Genomic DNA, 12,177 nt, shown 5'->3' with positions numbered 1-12,177 from the left:
AATTAGTTTCTTGTGAAATGTTTTTTGTTGCAAAATGAAAATCATGATTTACGCGGCACGAAATTTGACCCAGCCTTTCCTTTTGTCTATTCTATCTTGCAGCGAGTCTATATCCCTGAGAATAGCTTTAATGATCATTAAATTTGGAAGCATACAACCCCATCATTCTCACTTTCAAGGACTCTTAAATTTCTACAGGTTCTCAAACCATCGCCTCCCTCTTGACTAAAGTAATTTGCTCTACCACCATTCTCCCTTCATGGTCTTACATCCTTTGGAGACTTTAATCCTGCTAGAGGTCTTCTTGATTTAGCATCTTCAGAGGCTATATGTGTGCTGACCTCAGGTTGTTTTTCTTTAAATATTGGGCACTCCTTCGCCTTTCATATCAAGCTTATGGGTGCAATGACAGCTATTGAGTTGGCTCATAAAAATGGTCGGAAAAATCTCTGGTTGGAGTGTGATTCTTGACTCACGATTCTAGATTTTTTTGCTTCCTCGATTGTTCCCTGACAGCTTGCTAACAAGTGGTGTAATTCTTTAGATCACTCGTCACGTGTGTTTCAAATTTTCAAAGCAACTCATATTTCCAGGGAAGGCAACCACTGTTGATAAAATTGATTCCGAGCTTGTCTTTTCCTGACTTCCATTGCTGGGATACTATTCCTAGAATTAGTAGTGAGGATTTTTACCACAATAGAGTAGGCTTCCATAATGATAGTTTAAATAATGCATGGTAAAGTAACACAAGAGAATGTGGGAAAGAGACAATTTTGAACTTAAGTAGTTCTTAAGACACGTCAAAACTTACAAAGTAGTTCAATATGAAAACACAAAATGGAACTACTAAGTCCAATGTTGAGTATCATATGTGCTGTTAGTATTTCTGTCATCAGCATTTCTAAGATTAGACAGAAAAGCACACGTTTACTTTTTATGGAAACTTTTTGATATATTCAAAACTAGGATTTACTCAGTAAAAACTTCTCTGAGTTAACGAAAAAAAAGCTTTAAATTAATTGCAGCCTATGATGCCAATATGAGTAGAAAACAATGCTTATTGGAATTACTCATTTGATTTATGACGTTGTTTCAACCAAACCCAGGGACTGACGATGTGTAATCAGAGTCAAAAAGCAAATGATATGGACAAGAAAGGCTTCATAGTGAAGATCAAAATTACAAAGACAATAGTAAGGTATACATCATCCTCAAAAACTATAATCTTACGTGCAGATTGAGGACCTGGTGAATCGCCAAAACCTTGCTTGGTTAGAGCGAGCTCCATTTTGAGAAGCCTTCAATAATTGTCGGTTACTATTATATATTAAGGACAACACAGATCACTAAACATCTTTAGCAAAAACTATAATCTTAAAATCTCACTTCTGCTAGACTGCTAGAGCCCAGGATTCCTTGAATGAACATGATTCATCAATATCTTTAAAGCTTTCAAAAGGACTCATCTGCAAAGTTTCTTATAGGGAAACATCTACAAAAGCTGTAATAAATACTACATATCAGGAATCTTTTTAAATTTCACGCAAATTAGTATGGATGTGCTTCCTATTTTGTTGTAGTTCATAATAGTATGTTGCCATTACAAGTCACTAAAAAAGTGGACACACTAACTAGCATTATAGCATGCCAGCAAGGTTGAGCAAGAAATGGGTTTACGGGACACTCATGAATCACCCCAGATAATTGAAGAATAAACTAGAAGACAAATTCATGTGACGACTAGTGAAGTATTCAACGACAAACTAAACCAGTTGATTCCACTTTCGGGAGTGCTCTCTCTAGTTTGTCACAGGATACTTTCAATGCAAGCAAAATTTATAATGCAGTGGCATACACTCACTCAAGTTTATAAGTTCATAACAAAAAGAAAACTACAAGGTAGTATTCATGGCAAGACAAATAAAGCATCCTATAGGAGGCTGAACTAATCGACAACAGTTGTTAAAAGACCCTATGGAAAAATATTTTTTAAAAATCACATTGAAAAGAAGTTCAGTATAACAATCAATTGCCTTTAATCTTGTAAACAAATAAATCAGAATGAGAATATATAAGCAAAATTAATAAACAAAATCAAACAACGAAAATAACAATGTTAAAGAATGAACAACGTGATTACACATTCGAATGTGGAGGTGGTGATAACTGAGGGATAACTACAACTGGTGTTGTTTCCTGACTCTTTGAAGAAAATATGCTAGCAAAATTATTATCAGCTTCCCCTGCATTGAATTTCCAGCAAGTATTACTTACGCCTCTTCAGAGATGAGTGTAAAACATTGAAATACATTCAATTTGTACAGAGATGTTCCTTGATAACAAAATAAGAGAGGAGAAAATGATATACATAACAAATAGCAATATAAAAAATACACGCCCATAATGCATTTTAATGTCAATGCAATCAACTTCAAACATACATGTTTGGAAATTCACAATACACCACTTTCATTCTTACAAAGACACTACATACTAGTTGTATTGTATTGTAGCACAACTAAAAGCAAAATTGTGTTTATGATTTATGAAAACTAGAGAAAGCTGTAACACAATGATGCTTTAGTCAAAAGATGATAACGAATCGTGTCTTTGCAAGTTTTCCCCTTGTTCAACCTCATTGCTACTGCTTCTGTCCTGCAACTTGGAATTAACAGCAGGTAAACCCCGACGTTCTAAAGCAACAAGATCAAGTAGCTTTCTCCTTGCATCATAGACAGGATTTGGATGTATCAAACATCCTCGTTCATAAGCTTCTCTCAGGAAAACAGTGTGCCTTTTACCCTTTGTCGACAAGTAGAAGATCCCCGGGTGATCCAAGAATAGATCCCTTATATTAAAATCAATACCAAACCATTTTCTAAATTGGCTTATCTTCTCAACTTCCACCATCTTTTCCACTGTTAAACTCATAAACTCATGAACAATGGACACCGCTCGCTTCTCCATCGCCATCATTCCAGCCTTAGATGTCTTCTTCTTCTCACTGACCATCTCATACGGTCCCATATAAGGCAAACTCTGCCATTCCTTCACATTGGCTCTGAAGTTCTTGCTCAACCGCATCCCTGGAGGATACCGTTGTTTAAAACTATACCGCATTTCCATGCTATTAACACCAGAATCCTCTTTACACCACTCGACAACCCTCCAGTCCTCAACAGCAGCTCTAAATCCACTGCTGGGAACATCACCAACCAGCTTCAACAAATGAGTATTCTGTTCATCCGCATCACAAAGCTGAAAAATATCAGAATTAGCAGCTATAACCGAGTCCTCAAAATCATCAGGAAGACCAAGCTCCCTCCAAACCTTGAAAACAGCTCTAAGAGGAACCGTTCTGGAAGCAGACATAGACAATATCCGAACAAGCCTTTCAACAACAAGAGGCAAAGAAGCATTAATAGCCTCAGCTTCAAGGCGGGAAACATCAAGAGCAGCATCAGTTAACCTGCAAAACGGCTGCAACTTGGAAGGTTCGTAGTAAATATCGAAGATGTGAGGAAACTTGCGGAGGAAGGCAGTGGCACCGCGGTTAAGGTGGAGCTTCTGGGAGAGATTGGAGAGGAAATCAACAGAGACTGATCGGTTTCTGGGGTTAGCAAGGATAAGGTCTTGAACGGCAATGACTTTGAGAAGGTTTTTATATTTATCCATAAGTTTCTCGAAAGTGGGGTCTCGAGCTCGTGAATTTACGTATTGGATAGACGTTGTTTTCAATCGAATGAAAACACAAAGTGCTTGTTGTTGATTTTGATGTTTGTGTTGGGTTAAGAAGTTCACAATGTGAGTGCCCATTTGAGTGAGCGACCTCTTTTTCATGAAAACTCGGTTTGACATTTCGTCGAACACCTAATGGTCGTTGTAATTGGCTGAATGAAACGGATTATTTTGATTCAGATTTCAGAGTATATAAGTTTAAAGCATTAGGATTAGGATAGTGGATTAATGGTAGAAGAAGGAAAATTTAAAGTTTATAAAACTAACTAATTCAATGTTGTAAGAATAAGAAAATGTTTTATCCAAACTTTAAATGATTATCTCTTCTTTTTGAACCAGTAAAGAAGGTGGTACACGTGGTAGTACTATGATACACGTTAAAAAAGCTTAGTACATGTAAAATATTCCCTCTGTTTAAAAATCAGTGTCACTTTAGCCAAAAAAATTTGTTTCAAAATGAATGTCACTTTACATTTCCAATACAACTTTAATTTTTTTTCTTCCAACTTTACCCTCAATAAATACTCTAACTTTTCTCTCACAATTTTCAATGCAACTTTTATTTTGTCTTTTTCTTATAAAGTAAGGGGCAGTTTAGTAAAAGCGTTATATCCAATGATTATTTCATTCCATTTCTTAATATGTGTGTCAAAGCCTAAAGCTGATACTCATTTTGAAACGGAAGGAATACTTGTTTTTTTTTGAAGGGGCATGTAAAATACCTGTGCGTCATAATTTTTCATTAATAACTCTTAAAAAAAATTATTAATAAATACATAGACCACAATAACATGTTCAGTAATCTTAACTCAATCATTAATTAGGTCAGACGTAACGTTCGGAGTTCAAATCCGACTCATCTACTTATTTTGGTATAAACCTTAATATTTGTTATCCTAACCAAAAACTTTGTTATCCTTACCAAAAACATAATTAAAAGAATTCTAAATAAAGTTTATTTAATGTTGACAAAATGAAATATTTTCTCTTTCATTACCATCATCATGCCTTGTTACCCAAGAGCGTTTAGATGAGATGGCACGAGTCTCTTCTACTTTAACCAAGGTCCTGAGTTCGAATCCAGTCTTGGGCGTGCAGCAGCGTTAAAACTTTTAGGGATAGCTTGCCACACAATGCTCGAGGGATTAGTCTCCGCAGTTGCGCGCAGAGGATACCCGATTTACACCAAAAAATCATCAGGTCTTGTTTATAAGAGACATTTGGATAAATGAAAATTAATGTACTTGGTTCAAAATTTAGATCAAATACATCGAATTTTATTGACCTGAATGTCTCTTATAGATTTAGGCAAATGTAGGAGCCGATGTTCGAATCTCAAACACCTTACTTATTTATCTTAAAAATTTATGTCCAATTACACTAAAATCAGCGTATTTTTTTTTTTAATAGAGGATATGGAGTAATAATAAGGTCATTTTTGAACTTGCTCTTTAACAATTAAGATACTAATATCTATTGCATAAAAAAAAAAAAACAAACAAAAATGATACTTTAAAATTAAAATGCCATGTTAAATATGATATCTTTTATATTTTAGACGAGTGTAGGAGCTCGCGCACTACACAAAGTTTATTTTAAATTAAATTTATGTTCAATTTGCAATAATAAAAATAGTTAAGTTTTTATATAGGTTCAGTTCAAATTAAAATGCCATGTTAAATATGATATCTTTTATATTTTAGACGAGTGTAGGAGCTCGCGCACTACACAAAGTTTATTTTAAATTAAATTTATGTTCAATTTGCAATAATAAAAATAGTTAAGTTTTTATATAGGTTCAGTTGAATGTCGATATCAACTTCAATGCCCAGTTTTTCTTCATATGGTTATCCTTATCCATCGCCCACAATCATAGAACTTAGGATTCAAATTCTTGCATCAGACAACCCAGACTACAACAAACAAAACTTGGAGCAGTGAACTATAAATAGACCAAAGTCAGAGAAAGTATGCTGAAGCATCGATCGTTAATTGAGTTTTCTTACCGTTAATCCACAAGTCTGCTACCAATTTTCCAAACCTTTAAAACATTTATGCTTCAGCCATAATCACTCTAAATAAATCCCATTTTTGCAAGTGATAACCATAGTCCCTGTAACATATTATTTTCAAGTGTGTTGCTTGTAGTCTGATTTACATTTTCGGTCTTTGACAATTAGAAGTTGCTCAACAAATATTGGTACTTCTTATTGAGATTGGATATTTGAAAATTTGCTTAAAACCATCAATAACAGTCAAAAGTTTAATCTTCCATTACCCTCAAAACCTTCCCTCTTACTACCAATTCAAACACCAAACAAGGCCAAAGTTTTATCAATCCTATACTATACATTGAAAATGCCAATTATTACATTCAATAAAATAATAATTATAATGAATTATACATGCTAATCTGACTATGTATTTTTATAATGTACCGTAAAAAAAAAAGTATTTTTATAATGAAATATCAGTACTTCTCATTGAGCTTGGATAATATTTAAACAAGGATCAAGAGAACTGTCACTTAAAAATTGGAAATTACCTGCATATGTACTCTTTCAAATCCATACAGAAAGATAGCAATGTTATCATCTATGAAGCCCGGATACTCCAAAATGGTGCCGTACCCGTGTCGGATACGTATCGGATACCGATACTCCGCGGATACTCCCGGATACGTATCCCAGAAGTATCCGAATGATTTAATTTAATTTTTATTTAAAAATATATTGGATACCTTAAGGATACGTTAAGGATACTCCCGGATACGTATCCCAGAAGTATACGAATGATTTAATTTAATTTAATTTTTATTTGAAATTTTTATTTGTATTTTGATCACAAGTATTAATTTTTGTAAATTGGGATCATTATATTGACCATTACTTGAAAAGGGTGACTATCTTCATACTACCTTAGTATCATCATGGTGCAGGTTGTTTATATGGTATGTTTTGGTTTAAAGGATGCTATCTTAGTTGGTGAATGGTCCATTGTATTTTGACTTGGTGTAATTAATTTTAAGATTTCACGCTATTTATTTTTTGTGCGTTTATGTCTAATATATATATTAAAAAAAATTGTAAACGTATCCAAGCCGTATCGTATCATAAATTTCAAATTTTTAACGTATTCGCGTACCCGTATCGTATCGTACCCGTATCCGTATCGGGGCTTCATAGGTTATCATACTTGAAGAATTTTTTTTTGCCTTATTTGGAAAAGCATGACTGATTTTTGGTTTGAGTATTATAGAGATGAGAAGCATTTTTGCTTAAAATCCTCAATAACAGTAAAAAGTTTCCTCTTCCATTAACCTCATAGCACTCCCTCTCACTACCAATTCAAACTCCAAACAAGACCAAAGTTCCTATGCTAGACATCCAAAATACCAATTATTACGTTCAATGATAATAATTATAATGAAATTATACATGTAAATCGGACTATGTATTTTTAAAATATGAGTGGAAACAAACAAAACAAATTAGTATTTGAAGCCTCAGTACCACAGCCAAGAAATTCACATCATAGTTATTCAGACGGTAATTCCAATTTGATTTTGTATCATCAGCTTCACTAGACAACACACCACTAATGGCCCAAAAACACCAAAAAAATGAATAATGAAAAGATCAGAAGTCATAAGTTATAATACATAAAAATGTAATCGCACAAATCGGCTCTGCATAATCATAGTATATAGTATCAGCAGATTCCTATCAAGATGCGAATCAAATGACATGCACTATTGATTTTGGTCTAATCATAGCATTTCTGGTCAGAGCTCGTATATAGCTACCAGAGATGGACCAATAGACCTGTTTCAAATCACAAACACAGCGGAGCAAAATATTGTCTCAGCCGATAACAGCAATTTGGTTTCAGTGTACGAACAAATTTAGAATCGGAGCTGCTGTTTTTAGAGTCCTACAACACTTCCTATCAGTTTTTGGGAGATCCTCCTCACAGGGTACTTTACACTTCTTATCATGTAAGTATCATGGAGGAGTTAAACCATATCCTATGCAAGAATTGATAGTAGGCTATAAATTAACTCAAACTCAAAGAAAACAATCATTGATAGATACAGCACAACATACAACACAAGCAATGATGAAGATATCACATCATACTGCCATTTTACACAATTGCAACATGCAAAAAACATCATCTTGGTGTAGAACAAATTATCCCCAAACACTATGACAGTGTGGCAGATTGCATCGTAGCTACTTCCTACAGTAGAATATCATTTACAATTTACTATACACATACATTAAAAAATGGGTTTTTATTGGTGAACAAGGGGCTGAGCCGCCGAGGCAACAAATTATGCACACCGCCACAACAGCAGCTTGGATATGTGAAACAAAAACAAATTGTAATGGAAAACCAGTGACAGCAATTGGTCATGACATATCTTGCAGGAAAAACAAGAGTTTGGTTGGATGCCCCATAATTATGTTTTCAGATGTTAAATTATTTTCAATCAGATTTTAAGCAATTTAGAAATATGCATTTAAACTAGTAAAACTTGAAGAAATAGCAATGAAAGAACCATAAATAGAATAGCAATGAAAGAATCTTAACATACATGGAAAATAAGATGTTCTGCCCTCTTCAGGGGAGTGGATATACAATAAAATATGCCAAGGAAGAGCGAATGTGGCAATGAAATGAACAAAAAGTTGCGGTTCCATAACCTTTACAAAGAACCTATGCGCCCGTAGCCCCGTAGACACTCCTCGGATGAGAAGTCATGGTAGCCAATTAATGTTAGACTGGAATCAAATCTTAGTTCTAAAGTCTAACAGAATCCATAAAAGAGCAACAAGGGCATGAGACATAGCCATCAAATATGATTGGCGCATAGCTTCATTGTAAGATTAAAAGGTACCTCTACAACATCGATCAATAATGCAGCACATCATTTCCTAAGTTTAATTAATCTCGTCCGTCCAAATGTGATTGCTTCGAATTAAACACATTCAATCACTCCTTATAAAATATGACTCATGTACCAATACACACGCTCACACACACACAAGACAGTTTTATCAATCCTATTACTATGTATAAAACAAAACAAATTAGCAATTTTGAAGCCTGGGTGCCGTAGTCAAGAAATTTACATCAAAGTTTTTCAGACTGTAATTCCAATTCAATTTTGTCAACATGATAAAAACTCATAAATTGTACTACTTAATCAAGTCTAATGGAAGCATAATCACATAATGAGACGAAATAACAAGAACATAGTCTACTCCTCACTCGGTATCAGTAGCAGCAGCAGCAACATGTCCGGATGCAGAAACGGAGGCTCGGGAAGCAGAACCTTGGTTGAAACAATCAACAGCAATGTCGAAGAAAAGATCAAGTCCAGCTTTTTGAAAGATGGCAGGTGATGGTGCAGTACCACCCTCCATACCCTTCTGGAACCAATAACGAGTAAACATCTCCTGTGCAACCTTGAGTCCATCCCCCTCTCCATTCTTGACGTCCCCCTCTACCACCCCTAAAACGAGATCACGAACTCCTTCCTCGACACCACGAACTCCATCCTTGGTATCCATTCCTTTTGCGTGAGAAAAAACAACAGGGTTAGAATGAATTATGCGTGAGAAAACACTAGGGTTAGTACATTATAACTCCAAACAGGACAAGAATTAAACTTAAACAATAACATCACAAATTCATGAAAAGTATTGTATGGAAAGTGCTTTTCCATAGAAGTTAAAATATCAATTACACTCATCAGATTTTGTTGTACAGGAACCAATAATTGAAGTATCAATTAAGTTAAAAAAGTAGTAGATCATGACAAAAGCTACTTCAGAGAGCTATGCCGTCAGTTCAAAAAAAAAAAAAAATTAAGAACGTAATTTTTTTTGTGCCTGAACCGGAATTCTTCACCAAACGATTCCGGGAAGAATTAACCGGAACACTATGCACGCACCAAATCGATATTTCCAGAAACGATTCCGTGAAGGATTTCTAACACACTAACCCAGAAAACGTGAAAAACCTAACTGTGAAGGATTCCGGAAAAGAATTAAGAACAAACACATGAAATTGTGGATGAGAAAGAAAAGAGAAAAGATGAAGAGAACATAGGAAGTGAGGGCTTACTTGTTTGTTGGAAGCAGAAGAAAGTTTTTCCAGAAAAAGGGTTGAACTGCACCGAAGAAGGGTTTAGAGAATGTGGGAGTGAACTATAACGTGATTTGTTTTGAGCTTTTTTCCACTGGGATTTATAACAAAACAAACATCAAACAAATATGAATTATTATATTAATAAAACGATATTTTATATCTATTATTTTTGTTCTCTAAAAAAAAACTATTATTTTTGTTCCTTTATTTTTGTTAATTTTTACATTTATTTCATGATTGCGTATTGAATAAATAAATTTGAATAAAGTAAATAAATAAATTCGAATAAATTGAATAAATAAATTAGAATAAAGTAAATAAATTAATTTGAATAAAATGAATAAATAAATTAGAATAAAGTAAATAAATAAATAAAGTAAATAAAAGAACTCTGCGATACTTAACTCACGCAGGGTGACTTAAGTTGCGCATATATTAACACTTGCGTTACTTAACTAACGCAGAGGTATTTTCGGTATTTCAGTTGGGCGCGAGCAAAATGTGTTGGTAGAAGAGCAGAATTCAACAAATATCCACCTCATGCGTCCTTGATCCCCATACCCCTGAAGTGTTGAAAGACCCAAGTCTGCAACAAAATCAACAACATATAAATATACAAACAATCATGACATACAGATGAATAAACAAGCAGCCCATTATTATTTATTTATTTATACCTGCAACAAAGATAATTATCATGCAAGATGTTTGGTCTTATAATGAGAGGCATTGTTAAGTTCCATATATAGGTGTCCAAGGGCAGCATCTCCCCATGCATAATCATAGACAAACTCCAACTCTTTAAAGTACCTCAAATAAGCAACATCCACATAGTGGGCGCTCTTGTCAATGAAGAACGTGATACCCACCAAGTAAAGAAAATATATGCGGAGAGATTGGTACCGCTTCTGCTGCATCTCAACCAACTAACTAGCATGGTAGGCCTCTTGTGCCTCCTGAAGACGCTCCTTGAAAATATCCTTCAAGAAGTTAAACTGTGCATGTCCACTTTTTGTCTTTTCCACCTCAGTCCATGCCTTGCCCGCATCAACCCCCAACCGCTCCATCATCAGCTGAACAACATCAACCATGGGCATACTTTCGTGAGCAAGAGCACACCCTCGATGGGGAGATGCAACAAAAAGGGCACATCATCGAGTGTCACTGTCATCTCCCCAAATGAAAGATGGAAGCTCGATGTTTCCTCGTGTCATCCCTCCACAAAGGCAGAACAAATCTCGTGGTTAATTTGGATGTAGCTGATATCCTGCAGTCACTAAAAAATGGTGGCTCTCAGGCCATCCTTAAACCACTATGCTGACATCCGAGTCCTATTTGGTTTATGTATCACCTCTATCTTCTTCCCATTGTTTACACATTTTAAATTGTCACACCATTGCAAAAATTGAAAACAAAAAATTAACATCAATTTCACAGTGATCGTATACAAATTCATTTTTCATTAAATAAAAGGTGTAATGTCATACTACTCCATCAGTCGCCATCCTCACCACGTGAACATATAGTACTTGGTCAGCATAGTCAAGTTGTGTGGGCCACTAGGATAGTCATCAAGCTCCTATGGCTTTAGCTCCAGTTGTACACGCTCATGCTGCTCATCATCATCCACCTCCTGATAGTCAACTTCACCCCTCACTTGCTCCTCCATCTCCATCTGGGGCTCGTACTGTGGCTCATGATAGTTCCCCTAAGATGTTCCCTCGCCATCAGCACCAGCATGGCGTACCCTTCCCCTGCCCCTGCCACACCTAGGATCTCTCCCCCTCCGCTTGCAACCTCTCCACACGCTCACTCTTAACAGAAGCATGCTTTGTTGTTCTTTCACCCTCGGTGCACTCAACATGATCCATACATGTAACATGCATAATCAGGTAACACACAATCAACATAAATCCATGAAATTGTCAAAATATCTATCTATTGGTACACTTCGGATTATAAAATCTGAACTTCAACAATACAGTTCGGATTTTATAATCCGCACATATTCAATTCTCAGAAGAAGAAGAAATCTAACGTAAACACTTGCATGCAGAGGAAATGAGACCTAACCTTCACTTTGATGTTTGATAAAGCTTCAAATGTGATGATTGTGAGAAGAGAAAATACTCCAAGATTCGGCCAATTTGTGGGTTTCAAATTTTGGGATAAGGGAGAGAGAGAAAGTTAAATGTAAAAGTAAAATTGTAGAAATGGGGGAAGTTTCTGATCTTCCTTTTATATATCGAAAGTTTTAGGATTTTAATTTTCGAAGGGCAT

General features: G+C 35.3%; 2 protein-coding genes and 2 non-coding genes across 4 annotated transcripts; all 4 read right to left on the bottom strand.

The window, feature by feature from the left end:
• Positions 1-2,345: 2,345 nt before the first annotated feature.
• On the bottom strand, positions 2,346-4,086 carry LOC146939432 (protein ROOT PRIMORDIUM DEFECTIVE 1-like). The gene has a single exon (XM_085753085.1). It carries the CDS (start codon positions 3,856-3,858, stop codon positions 2,581-2,583), a length of 1,278 nt encoding a protein of 425 aa, XP_085609211.1. The 5' UTR covers positions 3,859-4,086; the 3' UTR covers positions 2,346-2,580.
• A 3,149-nt stretch (positions 4,087-7,235) lies between these two features.
• On the bottom strand, positions 7,236-7,318 carry LOC146939431 (small nucleolar RNA snoR77Y). The gene has a single exon (XR_015033716.1). It is a non-coding gene; the product is annotated as a small nucleolar RNA snoR77Y (small nucleolar RNA).
• Positions 7,319-7,403: 85 nt separating this feature from the next.
• Positions 7,404-7,563, bottom strand: LOC146939430 (small nucleolar RNA snoR2/U65). Its single transcript, XR_015033887.1, has one exon. It is a non-coding gene; the product is annotated as a small nucleolar RNA snoR2/U65 (small nucleolar RNA).
• Positions 7,564-8,834: 1,271 nt separating this feature from the next.
• On the bottom strand, positions 8,835-10,005 carry LOC146939429 (uncharacterized). Its single transcript, XM_085753084.1, has 2 exons — positions 9,874-10,005; positions 8,835-9,319 (listed from the first exon to the last, which is right to left on the bottom strand). Exon 2 carries the CDS (start codon positions 9,315-9,317, stop codon positions 9,012-9,014), a length of 306 nt encoding a protein of 101 aa, XP_085609210.1. The 5' UTR covers positions 9,318-9,319; positions 9,874-10,005; the 3' UTR covers positions 8,835-9,011.
• Positions 10,006-12,177: the final 2,172 nt, after the last annotated feature.

The sequence above is a fragment of the Medicago sativa genome, chromosome 3, assembly GCF_051527215.1.
Source record: "Medicago sativa cultivar Bolivia chromosome 3, Bolivia_mono, whole genome shotgun sequence".
NCBI classification, from domain to species: Eukaryota; Viridiplantae; Streptophyta; class Magnoliopsida; order Fabales; family Fabaceae; genus Medicago; species Medicago sativa.
This window is presented reverse-complemented; position numbering and strand designations above follow the sequence as displayed.

What these genes read in the sequence shown, in the direction of transcription:
- LOC146939432 (XM_085753085.1), bottom strand. Translation starts at nt 3,858, where the DNA reads ATGTCAAACCGAGTTTTCATGAAAAAGAGGTCGCTCACTCAAATGGGC.
- LOC146939429 (XM_085753084.1), bottom strand. Translation starts at nt 9,317, where the DNA reads ATGGATACCAAGGATGGAGTTCGTGGTGTCGAGGAAGGAGTTCGTGAT.